Source organism: Podarcis melisellensis, assembly GCF_964234715.1.
Source record: "Podarcis melisellensis genome assembly, chromosome: 10".
NCBI lineage: Eukaryota > Metazoa > Chordata > Lepidosauria > Squamata > Lacertidae > Podarcis > Podarcis melisellensis.
In genome coordinates, this window is record NC_138542.1 from 56,980,958 (window position 1) to 57,003,717 (window position 22,760).

The 22,760-nt window shown below is 46.4% G+C and overlaps 1 protein-coding gene across 1 annotated transcript in view; it reads left to right on the forward strand.

Moving 5' to 3' along the window:
- Positions 1–641: 641 nt before the first annotated feature.
- Positions 642–22,760, forward strand: part of TMTC1 (transmembrane O-mannosyltransferase targeting cadherins 1) — a 145,079-nt gene continuing 122,960 nt past the window's right edge. The window contains exons 1-3 of the mRNA XM_081926883.1: positions 642–1,101; positions 12,270–12,447; positions 17,959–18,032. Coding sequence (XP_081783009.1) covers positions 773–1,101; positions 12,270–12,447; positions 17,959–18,032 — 581 coding nt within the window. The 5' untranslated portion in view covers positions 642–772. The remainder of the gene's footprint in view (positions 1,102–12,269; positions 12,448–17,958; positions 18,033–22,760) is intronic.

The window sequence follows — 22,760 nt, forward strand, 5'->3', positions numbered from 1 at the left end:
TCCCTTTCATTAGAGGGGGGAGGGGGAAACCAAAAGTCAACAAGAAAAGCTGACATTTGGGAATCAGCATCCTGGAACATCCCATTCATTTCCTTGAGAAAACAATTACTTACAAACTAATGCAGATTTCATTATTATTATTGCTTGCATTGCCCTGTTTGAGTTCAATCACCGGCGCAGGAACGCTTGATGGAAAGAAATTGGGGCGGGGAGCGCGCCGCAAACCCTGGGCTTGAGCGGGAGGGGGTGCATGTGGCCATACAGGGCGCACGGGAGTCAAAGTGCCAGCTTGGCACGGCAACCGTGGGTGCCCGGGGCTGTGGGTGCCCTGCAGCGTGCATGGCCCTGGCGGCGAGATTTGTGGGTGCCCGGCCCCTTGATGCGGGTGCTCGGTCCCCCAGGGAGCCTGCCCCTATGCACGGGAGGGAGAGGATTGTTCCCCTCCCCTTCCACCCCACCAGGAGAACCCAGCTTCTGGGCGGGCGGGGGAGGGAAGCCTCCCCGGCTGGAGGGAGCATGCGTGCTGCGGGGGAGGGACGGAGGGAGGGAGGGATGGCGAGGGGAGGCGGCGGCTGTTTATTTGCAGCTGGGCCGGCGGAGCAGCGGCAGAACGCGAGCGGGCAGCCTCCGAAGCAGCTCCGGCTCGCGGCTGCTCTCCTCTGGCGCCATGCCGGCGTGGAGGGAAGGCGAGGAGGCGCTGAGCTGGGGATGCCTCGACGCCGCCGACGTCGCTGCCGCTGCGCAGGAAGAAGGCAGCTAGCCCGGCCGCGGGATGGGGGCGGCAGCGGCGGCGGCGGGAGGCGGCCGGAGCAGCAGGGAATCACGAGCGCCTCTGCGCCAGCCGCAGCCGCCTCCGCGCCGGGCTGCCCGGGCCGGGCGCTGGGGAGCCGGGGCGGGCGCGGCGCTGCTGGCGGCTCTCTGCTACCTGAACTCCCTGCGCGGCGAGTTCGTGCACGACGACGTGTGGGCGATCGTCAACAACCCGGACGCGCGGGCGGCGGCCCCCGTGGCGGCCGCCTTCGGGAACGACTTCTGGGGCAAGGGCATGGCCGAGAACACCAGCCACAAGTCCTACCGCCCGCTCTGCGTCCTCACCTTCAAGTAAGTGGGCGCCGAGCGGGTGCCCTTCTTCCATAAAACCGCGCAGCGCCCAGGAGACGGGAGCCGCGAACCTGGCCTCCCGGAGGGGGATGCAAAAGCACTCTGCACATGCCTAGGGGAGCGGGCGCGCTTCTCGCCAAAACCAGCCCTGTCTACGTCTCAGGAGTTCCATTCCGCCCCAGACTGTGGGAGGCAGTTGGGGAGAAGTGAAAGCGCTCTGCACATGCCTGGGGGAGAGGAAGCTAGTTTTGAAAGTCGGGTGGGGAGTAGTCCTAACTCCGTAGGGGAAAGGATACTGCTGCTTAACTCTTACTCTTACATCCCAGGGCAGGCAATGCTGAATGGACTTTACCGGGAGGGGGGAAATGAGTCCCTTCCCTGAGGAACTTAGATTTAAAAAATGTTGACAGTGGGTGAGCATATAGGGAGGGAGGGGAGTTGAAGAACACTGATGAATTCTCTCTTCTGTTTTGGGATAGAGCAAAGAACCACAGGGATGCTGTGTGTGCATGTAGTTTTTTGCTCAGGTGGTAAATGTTCCTGTGCCCATCTTACCACCTCTGGTTGGACCAGGTGACCCTGGGGTCCTTTCCATCTCTGCAGTTGTCTTGATTCCGTGATTCACCTCTCTGAGTTCTTCTTTCTCCCAGGCTCATTTGAGCACAGTCTTTGCCCCCTGGCGCAGCAGTCATTCCCACGGCTAGTCCTGGCAACTTTCCTAGCTGAATCCTGGGCCATAAAGTCTGCTGGAAAGTTGATTGTGCTCTGCCTTTCCAAGTATTTCCTGTGGTGCTGGCCAGGGTTTGTATCCAGTGCTAGCCCTACGCAGAGCAGATTCACTGAAAATGATGAATCCAAGTTGGCCCTTTCCAAGAACACAGATAGGCCTACTCTGAGTAGGATTAGTATTGGAAGCATCCCTGTGGCTGGTATTCCTTCTGAGCCAGTTCTTTGCTCCTCTTTGCCTCCACTGGAGCAGGCTTAGAACGCAGTTCAGCCTTTCCCTGTGGGGATAAGATGCTTTCTTGGTTGCTGGGTGAACTTTAGCTATGCAAAGCTACAAATTCCAGCCTCACTGCTGAGCCAAGAAGGGTTTCCTAACTGGTTGTAAATATGCTGATGCTTTTCCTGCTTTTACCCCCAGGCTTTTTTCCTTTGGGGTGGTGCCCCCTCTGGAGTTTAAGGCCAGAGGTTTATGCAGCCGTAGTGCTCCCCCCCTTTCCATTGATCTATATGGCTGTATGCCTGGGATGAAAAACGTCTCAAGCTAACTGATTTGCCTTTCTTTCGTCTTCTTTCGTCTTGGCCTCTGAGTCTCTTTTCTTCAGCTTTAGTACCTCCCTGTGGTTGACGCTTGGTCTGTAAGGAACATAGGAAGCTGCCCTTACACCATGTGAGATCATTGGTCCATCTAGCTCAATATTGTCTACACTGACTGGCAGCACTTCCCAGTTCTACCTGGAGATCCCAGGGATTGAACTTGCATGCAAAGCAAGTGTTCTGCCACTGAGCCACAGTCAAAAGGTGGGATGTTAACTGGAATCTGACATAAGCTAGATCAGACTGTTTTTCCATATTTATTAATGTAAAAAAACAACAACATTTAGATGCATAAACTACAACAAATGGCCTATACATATTTGAATACATAAGTGAATAATTCATCAGTGCAAGTAGCACATAGGATTATTAGCACTCTTTTAACTTTCATTTTTGCCTGCTGCCTCCATCCTTGACTGCACTTGCAAATTGTTTCGGTGAGCAGTAAGTTTAGACTCTAGGTAGCATTTGAGAGACAGAAAACTGCCTTATACCAGGCAAGGTCTGCGTATTGGTCTAGCCCCGTATTGTCTACTTTGGCTGGCAGTGACTCTCTAGGGCAGGGCAGTCCGACTTTTTATACCAAGTAGGCTGCACGAATGCTTTGACACGGAACCTGTAGGCTGCACACTGCCTTGTTGCACGTTGGGTGGTGTGGGGGGGAGCGAGGCCAAAATTTGACACACATCCCAGCCCTCCCACCTCCATTCCAAAGCTATGAAAGCCCTAACTGGGCCTTGGGAAGGCGACAGGGCAACTCTAGGGCCCTGTCAGAACCCTCACGCCTCCTTCTAAAAGCCCAGTGCCTCACCTACCCAACTTTGGGAAGGCAGTGTAAGGGCTGAGGGGGTGTCAGATGTTGCTGAGGGCTACCGAAAAAGGCCTCAAGGGCCTGCTCTAGGGTCAAAGGAAGAGGTTTACCTTTTTAAAAACTGATGCTGAGGATTCCTTCCACCTGTACCGAGAGCTCTAGTGTCCTTACAGCAGGAAGGGAAGACCTCCCCTCCTACTGCCCAGATGTTGTTGGATGCCAACTCCCATCAGTCTCATTCAGCCTGGCCAATGGTATCTTTGTAGCCTGCTGTGGACTTGGCTGGCGTCATGCCTTGTTTGCTGGATCACACTCTTTTTGTTTGACGCTTTGGGTCTCTGAGCCAGTGTGGTGTAGTGGTTAAGAGCGGTAGTCTCGCAATCTGGGGAACCGGGTTCGCATCTCCGCTCCTCCACATGCAGCTGCTGGTTGACCTTGGGCCAGTCACACTTCTTTGAAGTCTCTCAGCCCCACTCACCTCACAGAGTGTGTGTTGTGGGGGAGGAAGGGAAAGGAGAATGTTAGCCGCTTTGAGACTCCTTAAAGGGAGTGAAAGGTGGGATATCAAATCCAAACTCCTCGTCTTCATCTGGCTATGTAGCCTAGTTTGGGAGGGACAATGGGAAAGAGACACCAGCTCTGTAGGACAGCATTGGGTTTGCATGCTGAAGCTTCTGGATTTATGCCTTGCTACCTCCCGCTTGACTTGTTATACGGCAGCCAGTGGCGTAGCGTGGGGGGTGCAGGGGGGGCCGGCCGCACCGGGCGCAACATTGGGGGGTTAAGGTTAGGGGGCGCAAATCCACGGGTTAGGGGGCGCAAATTACTTGCCTTGCCCCGGGTGCTGACAACCCACGCTACGCCACTGACGGCAGCTTCCTCTTCATGGACACAATTGGCACTTGATTTGGATTCCTGCATAGGAGCTTGCCTTATACTGAGTTGTACCACTGGTCCACTGACTGGCAATGGTTCTCCAGAGCTTCAGACAAGAGACCTTCCTAGCCTCACATGGAGAAGCTGAGGATTGATCCTGGGACCTTCTGCAGGCAAAGCAGGTGCTCTAGAGCTGCAGCCCTTCCCCTTCCTAGCTGCTGAGTGTGCTGCATGGGCCATGAGGCATATGGGGAGAAGGAGGGGCTTCAGCATCTGGCTTCCCACTCTGGAAGTGTTAACTTCATTGTATGTCATTCTAGGGGAGAGTTGTGCTCTGGAAGGGTGGCTTATTAAATTTTAAAATTTAATAAAGCCTGCTTTGGGTTGGTTATTGAGGTGTGTGTTCCAGGGCTGGTTTTTCTTTTCCATTGGAATTCTGTCTTGCTGTTTAACTTGCTCAGAAATGTGTTCTGGGCTTTCTGCATCTTGCATTCCGCATTGCCCTAGGGAGAGTGACACAGCTGCATCACTTAAGGCTTTTGTTGAATACAGTGGGTGACAGCATCACATGGCGTCTTCCAACTGCTCAGTGGTTCAGTGCTGCGGCAATAGCTCTGCTTTGCTGTCTCCTTGATGCTTGTCAGAAGCCCTGCTTCACTCCTGGGAGCACAAGATGGGTGCTTGCGTGCTATTAGAAAGTCTTGGCAGGGTGCAAGTTAATTGGTAGAACCTACTGGATTATGGATGAAGGAGACGTGAATGGTCTTTCCACCCTGGCAACCAGCACAGCCTTGTGACTCTATCCCTGTGGTTCTCCAGATGTTGGTGGGCCACAAGTCCCATCATCACTGATGATTTGCCATGCTGGTTGAGGCTGATTGGAGAGGGCCACAGGCTCCCCATCCCTGATCTACAACCAAGTTTAGCCTGTGCTCCTTTTCTCTTTCTCTCACTGGATGTGTGCTCACCTGGTCTGTCTCCCATGCAATTCCCCTTTCCAGATACATAGGAGTTTACCTTTTAGAAGAGAGAATATCAGGGATAGCTGATATCTAGGTATAGCTCAGTTGGTAGAGAATGAGAATTGATTTCAGGGTTGTGGTTCAGGCCCCATGTTGGACAATAGATTGCAGGGGTTGGACTAGATGGCACTTGGTGTCCCTTCCAACTCTACAGTTCTATGATCAGAGGTCCCATACTTTCTCTTTTTTCATGTTGCTTGGGCCCAGGTTACTCAAAGGATCCGAAACTTGCTTGAGTCTTGAGATTGTCATCAGAAGCCCTTTTATCTAGTGACGTTAGATGAGTGGTTAGTAGGGAGAGGGCCTTTTATGTGGTGGCACCCCACTTCTAGAACGCCTTCCCCAGCGAGGCTTACCTGCCCTTCTCTGCACCAGGTGAATGCCTTTTCATTGCAGTGGGTACATCTATCCCACCTTACTAAGATTTCTGCTGGTTTTAAATTGTTTTGGCTGCGTGATTATGCTGCTTTTAGATGGGTTTTGCGGCTGAGATTTATTTCATAGCAGGTCTAAGTATTTTTGTTGTCGATTGGATTGCCTTTTACATTTTTAATGTCTCTGTAAACACCCTAGAAATCTTAGCTGTGTGGGTGGTATACAAATGTAGTAAATAAATATGGGTGGCATAGAACTGTGGTAAGTAAATAAATGCGACTCCCTTTTCTATTGCTTGGCTCATCTGCTTGCTTTGTGACTCGGTAATGGTTGATACAGGAGTCTTCAGCAATCTGTGTCTATGGATCGAGTGCTTAGTGCTCGCTCTCGTATTCATTGTATTTGTGATGAGTTGTGCTTGGCTGTATGGGGCCCCTACAAAGTTCTCCAGCCAGATGTTGTTGGATTGTAACTCCCATCATCCTTGACCATTGGCTGTGCTGTCTGGGACTGAGCCCAAAACACCTGGAAGGCACAAGGTTGGGCAAAGCTTCTCTATGATTGCTCACTGTGTTTTGCCTTTGATATACTGGTGATTATTTGCTGCTATGCTTTGAATTGGCGCTTGTGCAGTCTGGGGCTGCGCCATCATCTGCTCCAGAAATGGGTGTGGCCTTTTATGAAAAACAAGGGTCTAGTTGTGATCCTCCTCTCCAACCTGTCCAGTTTGTTCCTACACTTATACTGGTGGGGAACATATGATCTGTGAGTGAACCTTGACCCTTCTTGGATCCCCAGTGTTTTTCCATAGGCTATTCTTGTTCTTGCCCTATCTCATATTGAATAGTTTTGTCATGCTGTTGGCTTGGGTGCAGTTGTGGAATATCTGCGCCAAACATTGGCAACTAGGTGCCCTCCAGATGTTCTGGACAACAGCTCCCATCAGCCTCAGCCAGTATGATGAATGGTCAATAGTTATGGGAATTGTAGTCAGGAACATCTTGAGGGCACCAGGTTCCGTTCCCCAGCTCTATGCTATTGTTCCCATAGTACTGGGTTTGGAGTATGGTGTTTTAGGCTAATACATGTTCTCTGGGAGCACAGTGTTGACTGATGCAGTGAGCGGGTCCCTCACTCCTCCCATTCCAGATCTCTACCCATATGCATTGCACAAGGTCTTGAGCTGTGCAGTTGTACCTGCGTGACTGCTAGATGTGGCTGTGCGATCTGCCAGAGGTGTGCTGGTGCACGGCAATGGGACGCTGTGTACTGCAAGGGCACTTAGATGTAAGCAGCATGTGATCATGGAGCGCCTAACTCTTTTCTGCAATCTGATACCCTCCCTCCTGGTGTTTTGGACTACAATTCCCATTGGCCCCCATGCTGGCTGGGGCTGATGGGAGTTGTAGTCGAAAACACCTGGAGAGTCACCAGGTTGGAGAAAACCTGCCCAGCTTCTGCCTTGGTTTGGTTGGCATCTTGGATTCGATGGAAGTCAGTAGCAGGGACTTTCCAGTAGTTGGCATCCATTCCAAGGATACACTGAGGAGCAGAGGGAGATAACTGTGTGAGAGCGAAGAGGGAACTGGGACTTTCTGTTGCTGCTTCCTTGGTTCTTTCTGTGTTTAGGGAATTGTCTGATTATTTGGGTTGCAGTACACAGTGCAATGAGAAATATAAATAATCCCCTTGCACTATGTAGCTGGTTTCTCTCTCTCTTTTTAAAAAATGTACCAGATTGATTCTCTATTTCTGGCATCCCTCCAGACCTCTTAATCCTGCCAAAAATGTGTTAGGATTTTTTTTTAAGTACATGGTGTACTTCTTTTTGTTCCTGTAACCGTTTTCCTTTTTCTATCTTTGAGAAAGCCCCTGTACTGTCAGAGGAACACCTCTATAGTTCTGGTTAGCAGCATGATGCAGCATTTGCACCAAGTTCCTTGTCTGCAATCAATAAAATAAAAGAAGCACACAAATGCCACAGTAGCATTGTAAATGAATTGGGGCGAAGTTGGAGGAGCTTGAGGATTTGGTTGACTTTCTATCACTTACACTTTCATCATCTCTTTCAGTGGCTGATGATAGTCTGTTTCAATGAGCCCTTTAAAAAAAGAAGATTGGTTTTTATACGTAATAGATACATTACATAACAACTCCCCCATCTCCATAATAGGTATCAAATTTTATATTGACATAAAAGATTATTACTAAGTCATACAAATTACACAAATGTCCAGCATATAAAGTTCTGGAGACAGCATAAAAGTTTTTTGTTTGTTTGTATGTTTTAAATCTATTACAGATAAATCATTCGGGGGGGGGGGAGTTCAAGCTGTGCTGTTCAGAATAGCCGTATCTGCAAAGATGCTTTGGATAATTTATCTTTAAGACCAGTTTCAATTGTGTATTACAAAAATGGCAATAGTATTGTGTGTATTTGGCCCTTTCTGAACATTTCAGGCCTGGGAGGGATCATAGAAGAAAGAATGGCTTTCTTGAGATGAGTCACGCTGTGTTGAAAGCTTTTGGGGTGTTTATATGTCTCCCTATTTATCATTGGTTCACACACTCTATGCACACACTATTCAATGCAATTCCCCGTCACTTTCCTAACCGCAAAGACTCAGTTTCTTTTTTAAAGTGGATTTGTTGTGCTAGGGTGGGTAGCAGAGCACTTTAATCCCTTTTAATTGCTTAAACCTAAATGTCTTGGTATGAGTTTGAATCCCTCAGGCAAAGCACTGGCAGTTTGGAAGCGGCCGCAATCAGCCAGTTTATAGTCTTAATCCATTTTGGGTTGCTTCCTCCTGTATCCTCCCACTTGGAGCCTCTACTTTTGCATTGGCAGGCCGTCCAGAGAAGCATCTTTACCAGGCTGCACATTATCCATCATTTTGCACCTTTTCTCCATAAAAGCAGACTTTGCCAACTGGTTGTGAAAAGAATCAACAATCTGGGACATGGGAACTAGACATTAGTTACATCCGTTGAATATCCAAGAGAAGCAGCTGCATATGGTTTCGAGTAATAAGCTTTGAACTGTGCATTAATATAATTGGGATAATGTGTAATTTGCCCATTAGGCAGCTTAATAGATAGGATTATTTTTTCCTGTTTTTTTAAACTTGTTTCTACAAGCAAAGCGGCACTTCGCCTTTCCTACCCGTTCTCAGAACTGTTGACAAATGCAGTGTAGATAGAATTTGGTTTTGTAAGATTGCAAAACACGTCTCTCTCGTTTTTTACTTCACCTCCAAACACTCTCTTTTTGAAACTGAGATGTATTAGAACAGGAATGGAAAACCTGTTCACCCCGCCTCCCATGATCCCTGACCACTGGCCATGCAGTAGAATTGTGGAGTTGGAAGGGACCATGAGGGTCATCTAGTCCAACCGTCTGCAAGGCAGGTATCTTTTGCACAATGTGGGGCTCGAACTCACGACCCTGAGATGAAAAGCCTCATGCTCTACCAACTGAGCTATCCCAGATGGACATGTGGTTATGGAGGATGGAAAACGGGGGGGGTGGGGTGTATTTCAGCTGCTATAGCAAAGTGCCTGTATCAACCTAGAGACTCTTGAGATTTTGCCTCCAAATACTGTCCTGGATGCTTGAAACAAACATTCTCCCCCCATTCAAAACAAACAAACCCCCCACAAAACCTGGATGAGAGATAGACACCCGTACTTCCCAAGAATATTCCCTGTAGCAGAGGGAAATATGCAGATGTTAGTCTTGTGCATCTGGTTTTTGTGTGTGTGGCAATTTGCATTGTAAGGAGTTGATGGCAGACTCTGTGGAGGCCCAACACCACATCACAATTGGTGGGCGCTTCCGCATTAGAGTGAATGGGGCATTGGCTCGCCATTCATAGCCTACCCACTACCAGGGCACATCTGGCTTCTTCCTTCCAACTAGTCCAAAGGGTAGCTCTACCTGTCAGCTTTCTCCTCCTTTAGTCTCAGGGTTGCTCTTGAAGAACCAAAGGCACGTAAGCGAGCTGCGGTTAATGGACATTTGGAACATCCTCCCTGGGGAAGCTAGACTGGCTTTCTCCTTGTCCTTCTGCCAACAGGTGAAGACTTTTTTGTTCCAACAGGCTTTTGGGAAATGACTGCTTTTAACGAAAGGGCTGGTGCCGTGCTGTTTTTATTTGGATGGTTTTAATAGATAGATAGATAGTTTTACCTCTGACGACATTTAATTGTTTTTAATGATTTTTTCCCTTTGTTTTTATCCGTTTTCATTTTTATGTGTAAGCCGCTTTGAGTCCCATTAGGGGAAAAGATGGGGTATAAATATTTGGGGTGCATTGGCCCTGTCTCCTGGGCACCATGAAGCTGTCCCTTTATCCGGTACAGATTCTCCAGCATAACGATAGGAGTGCCGTACTCCCCCCCCCAAAAAAATACCAGATGTTCTAGGGAACTTTATTGTTATTTCAGAGTTTTTAATTAAGGACTGCAGGTGCGCAGCCATAAATTAACTGTGTGTGTGTGTTTGCATATGCGCACGCACACATTGCATATTATATTGTTATGATTCCTGTTTTCAGTAGAGACAAGTAGCACAAATGAGATTCTTGCAGCAAAATGCCACTGCTGTTTAAGGTAAGTGCTACAATGCTGTAGAGTAAAAAGTCCGTCATTGTCAATGATCCATATACTGGCAATTACCTGCTGAGCAGGATTAGGTGACTTCTGCCTCTTCCTGCATCTTTACTGATGTTGGCGTTGTGTATCTAACCAGGGATGAAATTCTACTATATAGTGCTGCATAGCAGAAAATAACCTTCCCAACAGGTGCGATCGGAAAATGGTTTTGGAATTGATAGGTGAACCCAGTGGCTATACTCCTCTTATATTGCAGTAACTTCGAGGGTGGATTCTCATTCTTAGCAGGCATGTGAAATGTTGCCATGCTGGGAGACAGTGGTCTGTAGACTCCAACCACTTGATCCAGAAGACCAGCATTATTACCGTTCTGAGCAGCTGTAGCAGTGTGGGGATAACACTATACTTATATTATTAATAGTGAATATATCCTTTACAGTGGAACCTCGTGTTATGTACTGTCCTCCTTGCGAACGCTGCGGGTTACGAGCTCCGCTAACCTGGAAGTAGATGCCCCTTGTTGCGAACTTTGTCCTGGGATTCGAGAGGAAGTTGCGCGCCGGCAGCAGTGGGAGGCATTATTGGTGAAAGTGCGCTCATGTTATGAGTGGTTTTGGGTTACAAACGGACCTCTGGAACGGATTAAGTTTGTAACCGGAGGTGCCACTGTAATGCCAGAATAGGTTTCTAAGTGGTTTAAAAGTATAAAAACTGATTACAAAAAACATTTGAAATATTATCTGCTATAATTAAAACATGCAGTTTTTAAATTGGATCTGTGACCATATAATAAAAATGATTGTTGTTGTAAAATATGCAAGACAATAATCTCATTAGAACAACACAGTGATTAAAGTGGGGGACTCGGGTTGAGAGATCAAGTGAACATCCCTGGAATTCCAGTAACAGATGGAGCCTCTTGTATCGCAGCAGGGAGTGCCGCTTGTGGAAAGGTCCACCTCTATAACACCAAGTCTATGCTTGGATACAATTGGACACCATTTTGAATCAAGATGGTGGGCTGAACCTCTCAAAACAGCACTGATATTAACCACTGGTTTCAAAATTGCACTGATTTTCTGGTTTCTTAGAATTCCTGATACATTCTGTGTACAAGGCTGTTAGTAATCACATTATTGGAATTGCCTTACTTCAGCCCACCTCATGGATATATTTTAATTGATAGACCAATGCCTTTTTGGAGCAGGGCAGACATGACTCATCCTCTCTGTTAATCATGGTTAACGGTAGGAAGCCAGCCCTTGAACACGTCGTCCTGTGCTGCAAAACCCCTTTCCTGATGAAAATCCCATCACTGCTCCTGAGAGCAGGTACCATCTTAGGTCTTTCCAGAGCTGGCTGGAGATTTTTATTTTTTTTATTTTTCCAGCACTTTAAACCTCTGCTGGCTCTCTTAGCTTTCATTCTGCCATGATTCCTCCCTCCCCCTTTTGTTTAATTGCCCTCCTGTTTTAATCACAAACAAAATTCTGTTTGAAGCTTGTGTTTAATTGTTACACCAACTGGCTTGCTGCCCTGGCAGCAGCAGTACTGAAGCCCGGCTACTATAGAAATGGTAACCAATGAATAAGGATTTGGGGAAATCAGATGGTGGTTCTTAAAAATCTGCAAAGCAGCCAGTAAGGGGAACTAACTGCTTTTTGACTTTTGTCTTAACTTTTCTGGCAACTGGATGGAGAGAGTGAATTGCCAGCCCTTAAACCCTAGGCTCTTGTACTTGCTCTCAGCCTCCCCCCACCCTGTCCTGCCCCCACCCAGCAGTGACCACTATCTCCTGACTAATTTTGCAAAGCCTTGCCTGCTGCGATCTGGATTCTCTAGTGGACTGGTACATTGATGAGCTCTTTCCTTCCACTTCCATCTATGCAGAAACCAAAGGGGATGAGAAACCAATGTAGCATGTGCAACCTGCAGCCAGGCTTGCAAATAGCTCCTGCCCTGTCCCAGAGGCATGGTGTATGTGTGACTACAAGGCAGTAAAATATTTATACGGCGGTAACTTCTGTGGACTTCATTTGAAGCCGTCTTTAATATGTGTCAATTGATATTCTGTCTTCTCCAAAACTCCTGTTTCCTGCTCGGTATCTTATTACTGTTCTGGTTTTGCTTTCTTTCTTTTTTTAAAACAGGCTGAACGTATTGCTGGCTGGGATGAACCCCTTCTATTTCCACGCCGTGAATGTAGTCCTGCACTGCCTGGTGACCCTTGTGCTGATGTACACTTGTGACAAAGCCGTCTTCAAGGACAGCCGCCTGGCTTTCGTCACGGCCCTCTTCTTCGCTGTCCACCCCATTCACACTGAGGCCGTACGTATATAAGAGAAGCAGCTAAAGGGGCAAGGGGCTTGTAATTCAGCTTTGTGGAAGCACAGACCTCCCCAGTAATTGGAAATCTACCCTTTTCCCATGATAAGAGCTGTGCTGACTCAGTAGAAAGCAGCTTAGTAATGATAACTGTGGCACGCTTGCGTCAAAAGATGAGCGAGAATTGCAGCACCGTATTTAGAGAAAAGGACTGGTGTGGCAAGGGAGGGGAAGAATTAATTTTCTCTCTCCATGATAATTCCTAGTGCTGAGAAGGTTTGCTTAGTTGTAAGTATACATGCCTTTGTGCTAGAATTATGATCCTGATTAAGTGCCTAACGCAGTGTTGCTAGGAATGAATACCAAGGGTTTTTCGCTGAGGAATAATGAGACGCTTAGCAGTTGCACAATACATATATATTTTTAAAAAAATTCCTTCTGAGATGCCTGTCCTGCTGAGACATTGTTTGGCTTCCTTTTCTTCCTCTAGCATTCTCTCTCTTAACACAAAGAAGTAACCCAGCATTCAACAAGCTCTCCAAGTTTTATTACGTCTTGAGAGAATAATGAATGTTGCAACATGCCCACAGATTGCATTGTGCGTATGGTTACAAATTGGAAGAGCTGAAAACATTGATCAGTTAATCATTGTGATTCATTTATAAGTGACTGGAGCGCTGATTTCTAAAACGAGCTGGCAACAGCATGTCACAGCTAATATTAAGCCCTGCTCCCCTAATATATATTATATACTGATTTTTTAAAGGTTTCATTCCTTTCCTGGAAGTATCAATGAACTCAATGGAACTTATTTCTACATAAACTAGTGTACTAGGATATTGTTGCCAGAGTGTTCAGGGCACTTAGATATAACATTGTAATCCCTAAAACTTCCCTGTAAAGAAGGTCAGAATAATTATTCTCATATTGCAAATGAAGAGCTGAGGCTGTCTGAACTATATGGTGAATATAGGAACATATAAACCTGCCTTTATGTTTCAGTGATCAGACCTTTGGTCCATCAAGCTCAGTATCGTCTGGCAGAAACTCCCCAGGGTTTCAGACTAGTGTCTCTCCCAGTCCTACCTGGAGATTCCTGATTTATAGTCTTTTAGCCATTACACTGCAGTTCATTGACTAAAGTTTGCCAAGAGTGCAATATTCTATTTTATTTTTCAAGGGGTGGATAAAATATTTCCAATTTGACATAAATCTGATGCAGTTTCAGGAACTGGAGTCAGAATTCTAAAAGCCGGGATAACTAGGAATCCTGGGACTGTTGCTTTAAGGGTGTAACTCCATTGGAAGATCTCATTTCAAGGCCTGTCAGGAGGGGAGAGGGATCTTGTGCTTGGAACCTGCTTGTGAGTTTCCCATGGGCATCTCATTGGCCACTGGATTAGAGGGCCATTGGCCTGATCCAGTGGGCTCCTCCTGTGTTCTTAAATGTTTAGTGGCTTTGGGGGCCTGAGAGTCCACACAACCCTCTCAGCATTCCATGTGGCAGAGGAACAGAACTTGAAGAAGATTTCATGGAAAGAGAAGTCTTAACAGGTATCAGAGCCTCCTGGAACTTCCCCATCCTGTCAAAAGCCGTAGGCTTTTAGCTAGTTTTAAGATGCTTAGGAAATATCCCTCACAATTCAGAAGTTAAGTTTGTCATCGCCAGCATTATTTACAAAACATTTCCCTCCGAACCGGTACTTCGTTGGAGGCCTGGCCAATGTGGAATATTTTAAGACGGGGAAGAGTGAAATGGGTTTCTTTGCTGAGTTCCTTTCAGGAAAGATTAGCTCTTTAATAACAAAGGAGCCTTGAGCTTTCTAGATGCCTCCGAAGCGTTTCAGGCCTTAATCAGCCAGTCTTTAAATAATGTACCATTTTAGTATGTGTGGGATCATTAAAGTTAGAAAGGGAGGGGGTAGAGAAACTCGTTCTTTGAAATTTTATTTTAAGGTAAGAATTAGCAGAGAACAAAGCAAATGCCTGGATTCTTAAGATGAATGAACTTGTGAGATGAGCCAGGTTTCATGGAATCATAGAATCTTAGAGTTGGAAGGGACCCCCAGGGTCATCTGGTCCAACCCCCTGCAATGCAGGAATCTCAGCTAAAGCATCCGTGACAGATGGCCATCCAACCTCTGTTTAAAAACCTCCAAGGAAGGAGAGTCCACCACTTCTTGTAGGAGTCTGTTCTACTGTTGAACAGCTCTTAATGTGAGAAAGTTTTTCTGAATGTTTAGTCAGAATCTTCTTTCTTGCAACGTGAAGTCATTGGTTCGAGTCCTACCCTCCAGACCAGGAGAAAACAAGCTTGTTGCGTCTTCTGTATGTGAAGATGGCTATCCTATCTCCTCCCAGTCTCCTCTCCTCCAGGATAAACATACCAGCTCCTTCAAGCGCTCCTTATAATGCTTGGTTTCCATATCCCTGATCATCTTGCTTGCCCTCTTCTGCACATGTTCCAGCTTCTCAACATCCTTCTTAAATGGTGGTGCCCAGAATTGGACACAGTATTCCAAGTGCAGTCTGACTAGAGTGGGACTATTACTTCCCTTGATCCGGACACTATATTTCTGTTGAAGCAGCCTAGAATAGTATTAGGTTTTTTTGCTGCTGCATCACACTGTAGACTCATGTTAAGCTTGTGGTCCACCAAGATCCATTTCACATGTACTGCTAGTAAGCCAGGTGTCCCCCATCCTATATATGTACATCTGGTTCTTGCTGCCTAAGTGTAGAACCTTACATTTGTCCCAATTGAAATTCATTTAGTTAGCTTGTGCCCAGGTCTCCAATCCATTAAGGTCATTTTGAATTCTGATTCTGTCTTCTGGGGCATTAGCTCTCCCAGTTTGGTGTCATCTGCAAATTTGATGAGCATCCCCTCAATTCCTTCATCCAAGTCATTTATAAAGACGTTGAACAACAATAGGCCCAGGACAGAACTCTGTGGCACCCCGCTTGCCTCTTTTTTCCAGGATGACGAGGAACCATTAATGAGTACTCTTTGGGTTTGGTCAGTCAACCAGCTACCAATCCACCTAACAGTTACCTCGTTTAACCCACATTTTACCAGTTTCCTCACGAAAATATCATGGAGGTCTTTGTCAAAAGCCTTACTGAATCAAGATACACTATGTCCACAACATTTCCCTGATCCACCAAGTTTGTAATTCCATCAAAAAAAGAAATCAGATTGGTTTGGCATGACATATTTTTGAGAAACCCATGCTGGGCCAGTAATCACAGTAAACTTTTCTAAATTCTCACAAGACCGACTGTTGAATTATCTGTTCTAGGACCTTCCCTGGTATTGATGTCAAGCTCACTGGTCAGTAGTTACCTGGGTCTTCCTTTTTCATCTTTTTGAAGATGGGTACAACAGTTGCCCACCTCCAGTATGTAGGGACCTCACCATTCTCCAGTAATTCTCAAAGATAAGAGACAAAGACTGTGAAATTACATCCACAAACTCCTTTAGTACCCTTGGATGCAGCTCATCAGACGCTGGAAATTTGAATTCATTTAAAGTAGCTAGATGTTCCCTTACTACCTCTTTTTCTGTCTTGGGCTTCAGTTCCCTCCTTACATCATTTATTCTGTTATCACCAGGTTGGGCATCACTTTCCTTTTGGGTGAAGACAGAGGCAGAGTAGGTGTTGAGTAGTTCCGCCTTTTCTCTGTCACCCAATAGCATTTCTCCGTGTTCCCCACACAGAGGACCTACCACTTGCTTGTTCTTTCTCTTACTTCAGACATAGCCGAAGAGAGGTGCTTTTAATTTCTTGATTTTTGAGATGTTGAAATAACACAAATAAATTCATTAAGGAATTTGCCAGGTTTTGAGACTCGGGAAATGGCAGTAGTTCATGACAGTCAAAATTTATGTACGAACTGAGAATTGCCTAACCTTTTGTTGGTGAAATTTATCATAGTTAGGAATTACTGTGCTAGCCTATAGGGGAGGGCTTTATTTTTTAAAGACAATCTCTCTCTCTCTCTCTCCATATAGAGACAGCGTTGTAGACTTGTACTGGATGAATTCGCAGCATACTTTTGAAGCACATGGCTTCCTGCAGAGAACCCTGGGAACTGTAGTTTACCCCTCACCGAGCCACAACTCCCAGCACCCTTAGCAAACTGTGGTTCCCAAGATTCACTGTTGTGGGGGGAGGGGGAGAACGTGTGTTAAATGTGCTTTTAATGTATTATGTGGATGTGTCCTTGTAGAGTTACGTCCATCTCTGAAGCGTTTGCATCTTTGCAAACTGCCCCTCAAGTTATTTTTATCCCTTGCCCTTCTTCCTCCTTCAGCTGACCTGAGGTAGCCTCAGGCCCAAACCACATCTTACATGCCTAGGAGTGCACTGGTAGCCTGGCAGCCTTTCTACTTGGCTAAGGAAAAGCTGTTTCCAGTGGGCAGAGACTCCAATGGGCAGACTTTGGGCAGAGAAGGGGTGATGAAGGGGAACTGTGCCCAAAATTTCCCCATTCCACCCACTGGCTTCCTGGATGCCTTACAGATGTTGCTAGTCTGCATCTCCCATCATCCCTGGCCATGTTCCAATCAACATCTGGAGGGCCACAGATTCCATGTGGAAGAAAAGGCCAAACTGAAGGGCACTTTGACATGGGGAAAGAGGCTGTGAGCCTTCTTAGTACACTTCTCTGCTCAAAATAACAGCCCCTTCCAAAGCTGTATTCCTTAACAGCAACAGCAAACTGTCAGGTTATCAGTGCACACATTTGCACATTGTGTGTGCTTTCCCTCCCTTACACACGTGTGTTCGCCTTCCGTTTCAGCATGGATTGAGAGTTTACCACATGCTGGGGGTAAATTGGAGCTGAAATCGAGCCTCCGTATTTGAAAGCATATACCTCTGGTTACTTACAATGCGATGGGCAAGCAACAGGATGGATATTGCTGCTATGGCCTGCATACGAATTTCCAAGGGGTGTTTTGCTGATCGCTGCTGGAGACAGAATGATGGAATGGATTGATCTTAGATCCAGAAATGCAGTTCTTATCCACCACACACACACCTCCCTAGGGTGGGGTGAATCAGCCCTTTCAAGGAATGTTTGTGTGTCTGTTTCTAATGTAAATCCAATATATGTCTCAGTTTGAACTCACATTTTCCCTAAAACTCCTCTTGAAATAACTCATGTATTTTATTTATGTGTGCCATTTCTAGAAACGCTTCATTCATCCTTCAGGGCCTCGTTAGCCTAATTTGCATGCCATGGTAGCCAGGGCTAGGCAATTTGCTGCTCTCCAGATGTTGTGGGCTGCGGCTTATCTTATGGCAAAGCTGAGGGGAGAGGGGAAGATACAGAAAATGAACCTCTAGTTAAAACTAAGGCTGCAATTCTCACCACGTGCTTTGGGGAGTATGTCCTACTGCAGTCCTATGCAACAACATTAGTCATTGCTGTAGCTTTGAAAAACTGTATAGTTTCCTTATTTAATTACAATTCTAACAATGTTTCTCTTTTCCCATCTCTTCTTAGGTAACGGGTATAGTAGGCAGAGCAGATGTCTTGGCCTGTCTACTATTTCTTTTGGCTTTTCTCTCCTATAATAGGTATGGCTCTTTTTGTTTTATGGGGTTCTTAAAAAAAAAAGTCCCACCTTTTTCTCCCAAGGAGCCTGAAGCAGCTTGTGCACCCCTCCTCATTTAATCCCTACAACAACCCTGTGAGGTAGGTTAGGCTGAGAGGCAGTGACTGGTCCAAGGTCACTTATTGAGCTTCATGGTTGGGGTTTAGGAAGGAGCAAGCTGGAACTCTTAAGGCAAGGATCAGGACATCCTGCTGCTTCTGTGCTCTGTATTATCTCCCTCCACTGAGCTGCTTTTTCTTTAATTAATACAAAGGAAGAGGGTGGGAAGCACCTGCTTTTTCCAGAGGTGTTTACTGTTGTCCTGGTTATATGGTATGGTACGATTCTGGGGGTGTGGAAAACTGCCCTGTACCAGTGCCTCTGGAGCAGAGAGAGGAAAAACCCATTTAGAGTTTCTTAAGCACTGTGAAGAATGCATAGAGTTCTCGCACAGTCAGGCTTCCCTCTTTATTCCAGCTGTGGGGGGAGACCTGTGCAAGCATCCCTTTGCACATACAGAGCTTTCTGCCTCAGTGAATCTGGGAAGGCCTTTGGGTCACTCAGGCACCAGATGTGGCCTGAAATTCTAGCAGTGAGAGAGATAGGAAGCAGAGCCTGCTCCCAGGGGAAATGGTGGGACGACAACAAAAACGACAACAACCTCTCCTTGGAACTGTGCCTACAAATCATGGCACAGACAAAAGTGTGGATGAACTCTCAGCTAGGCTTCTCCTTTCCTTAAATTGTTTCCTTTCCAACCAAATATTATAAGAACTGCTATTTAACTTTTAAAAAAATGGGTGCCTTCTTGATTTCCCCATCCCACCCCTCTTCCCTCAGCATCCTTTTTTCCTTTTGCTCTCCTTTTTTCCTTTTGTAACGCCTGCGGGTCTTGGTTCCTGATTATATGCAAGCCACTTTGTGAGCCTTTGTGGCTGGGCAGTGGGGCTACACATATTTAAACAAGTTAGATAAACAAATTCCATGTCGGCATGGAACTGTTGTGTAGAATCTCGCCACTCGCCTGAGACCCTTGAGTCTGTGGCTGAATTTGCTACATGATGAAATATCTAATAATCCCATTGAAGTGAAGGGTATTACATAGTTAAATAAATGAGTCCTGTAATTACTGAGAATGCTTCACAGAATCTCTGCTGTAAGCAACGAATCACAATTTGCATGCTCTTAAAACTATTTGTTTGCGGGCACTTAACAACAATGAAGACAAACGGCTTGCAGAGTGCTTACTCCCCTTTAAAAGCTTTTTTACTTTTAACATCAAACACGATTGTGGTCAAGTTTCTAAATCTTTCCAGCGTATATAGAGAGACTCAGTGTCTTTGATGGGGATTCAGTTACTCTGTTAAAGTCTCACGCAAAACGTGCATTGTCAAGAGTTTAGAGAAGCTGAGCTGAAATCGGATGGGGATGAGTTCACTGATTTTCACATCCTTTGAAAAGTGTCCCCACTTTCCGCAGTTGAGAGTAGCTTTAAAAGGGCTTCAAAGGCTCCTTCAGTAATGGTTTGTGTGGGCTCAAAATCTCATTCCAAGACCTTGGCAACTAGGCCAGTCTTCTGTTGATGGGAGCATTCAGATGTATGTTCGGTTACTCTTTAAAAAACTATTTGTCTTCATAGTTTATAGAAATGAGCTGAAATGGGGTGTACATGTGAATGTGGCAGGAAGGCAGGGGGAGGGAGTGCAGGGACATGGGAAGTTGCCTTATACTGACTCAGACCCATCAAACTCAGTATTGTCTGCATTGACTAGCAGCAAATCTTCCATTTCAGGAAGGACATCTCTCCCAGTCCTACCTGGAGATGCTTGGGGAGTGAACCTGTGAACTTCTGCATGCAGAGCAGATGCTCTCCTGCTGCAGCACATCTGCTTTGCCCCCCCCCCCCAATTTCCAGATTAGCCCAATGATGTCTCCTGCCTTCTGGAATTGGATTGTATGAGTGGTGGTTCTGTTACCACACTAGGGGTGCAACAGGAGCAGGAATGTTTGCATGGTGCCCAAACAACCAGGCAAAGCTCATTCTGTTGCTGCATTGTGCTGGGAGCATAACAAGCAATAAAACTGCTTCTGTAGCACAGTGCAAGAAGACAGGTAGCCTTGTCTGGTTGTCTTGGCAATGCAGGGAGGAGTTCCTTCACAGTGAAGCAGCCTTGCTTCGTTTACCCTTTGCTGGTGATACTAGGTCGCCAAATCCACTTGGCTACATAGCCCTTTGAATTGTGCTGTCATCTCCCTTCCTCACTACGTGATCCCTTAACCCTTCCATCTCATGATGTCACCTGTGTAGTTCCATTTATTTCCAGTGTTGAGAGGTGAGTGCTGATCCTCATGTAACCAGAGTAGTACCACCCATGTACAAGAAGGGTGGATTAGCAGGCTTGGGAGAATGCCAGGATCTGCAGAAACACAAAACACTATTAGAAACTCCCTCCCTGCCATGGAAGGGCCGTACCTCATTGATAGAGCATCTGCAGAACCCCCCAGGTTTAATCCTTGGCATCTCCAAGTGGAGCTGAGAATTTCTCCAGCCTCAAACCCCAGAGAGCCGCTAGAAAATACTAAGCTAGATGGACAAATGGCTTGACTTGGTATAAGGCAGCTTCCTATGTTGTCCTTGGGAAATCCCAAGGCAGCCTAATGATGACTGAGCATATTTGCTGAGTGCAGAATGTTGACTGACTAATGGAGGAGACAAAAGAATGGGAAAGGGTGGTGGAGAAAGAATGGAGCAGAATATGCCTGGAATAGGGCGGCTGTGGCTAAAATGCTGAACTGGGACAGTCTACGCTGCAACATTATGTTGATGGTCCCTTTTGTTCTGTACTAAAAACTTAAACGTATAGGGCGGGATTCACCTAACCAGCCCAGCAGCGGAAGGATTAGCATAATGGGAGTCTCTCCCTATGCTCCCCCATAAAAATGGCTCTGGTGGGGTTGGGAGACCCCCCAGAATAGCAGGCGGAGGAGGAGAATAAGGGGATTGCTTCATCTGTCAAGCTGCAATGCTTGTGCAAATGAAACAATTGGAAGAGTGCAGTATTAAATCACACGCTTTGTTTCTGACCACCCCCAGATGTTCACATTGCTAAAGGTAAAGGTAAAGATAAAGACCCCTGACCATTAGGTCCAGTTGTGACCGACTCTGGGGTTGCGGCGCTCATCTCGCTTTATTGGCCGAGGGAGCCGGCATATCCGGGTCATGCGGCCAGCATGACTAAGCCGCTTCTGGCGAACCAGAGCTGCGCACGGAAATGCCGTTTACCTTCCCGCCAGAGCGGTACCTATTTATCTACTTGCACTTTGGCGTGCTTTTGAACTGCTAGGTTGGCAGGAGTTCACATTGCTAACTCCATCCTAAATAGACCACAGAAGTTTCTATAAATGAAAGAAGCTGTTGCAAACTCTTATTGTTCTTTGTTCCAGGAAATGTCATTGGAATAAAGTTAGTGGCGGTCAGTTTATATTCTTTTCCCGTCAGGAAATGCTTCCACTGGGTGGGGGCTCCCTAAGGAAAGGCTACAGGGACACGCTAGATTTCTGATACGGAAGTGAAAAGCTGTCATAAGCCATGGATTTCTCTGAATGCAAATAGGGGCATTGTTCTACCCTTAACATCTCTATGATGAAAGCCCCATAGACCTGCCAGTTGGGCATTTGTAGTGACAACCAATTTAGGTTAAGTATAGGAAGTGACAATAAAGATTATACTGGGACATAGAAATCTGCCTTATTAAATCAAGTCAGACAGTTTCTCCCTCTTGCCCAGTATTGTCCCCTCTGAATTGGCAGAAACTATTTAGGTTCTCAGACAGAGATATCTCCCAGTACCTGTACCCTGGTGCTTTTTAACTGAGGATGCTCTGGATTGAAGCCTTAAACTTCGACCCTGATGGCTGTGTTCTACCTCCACGGTTCTGAGTACCACTTGGGAGGGAACTGCAGGCGGAGAGAGTGCTGTTGTGTTCAGGTCCTGATTTTGGGATCTGGTTGGTCACTGCAAGAACAGGCTGCTAAATGAGATGGGCCAGTGGCTTGATGCTTTAGGCTCTTATGTTCTAATGACCTTCTGCATGCAAACCATGTGTTCCACCACTGAACTGTGGTGCCCATAGGTGTCCACAGGGGAGAGGGCAAAAGGAACGTAGTCTCTCACTTCCCCCTGATGAACCATACTCTTTGGATCCCCCAGGTTTCTATCACTTGTGGAACATGAGATGTGAGGCTAAATAGCTTTATTCATGCATTCAAATAACATATGTAGTCATACTATGTGGAGGGGCGGGGGACTGCAAATACAAGCCACACCCCACTGCCCCTACTGGTTGTAGTTTAACCTTATGTCAGGGGAAGTTCCCAACAATTAATATCCCCCTGCTTCCTTTTTGGACCAAATACAGTTTGGAAGCTCAAGTGGCCTTAATTGTAAAGTACCTGTATTCCAACAATAGGAAGGCTTGGGCTCACATGTACACAACTGTTTGGTGCCAAGGTATATCTTAGGTAGGCACCAATTCATGGGCCTCCATAGGAATTTTTTGGAGAGGGGGGCAAAGTAAAACACTGAAAAGGGAAACAGGCTAGTTTCTCACGTAAATGGGATGAATAGTGCCTGTACAATGGTAGTGGGAGGGGGAAATATGTGGGCAAATGTAATTAGACAATAGGGCTATTGTGTAGTTGCATTTGCCCA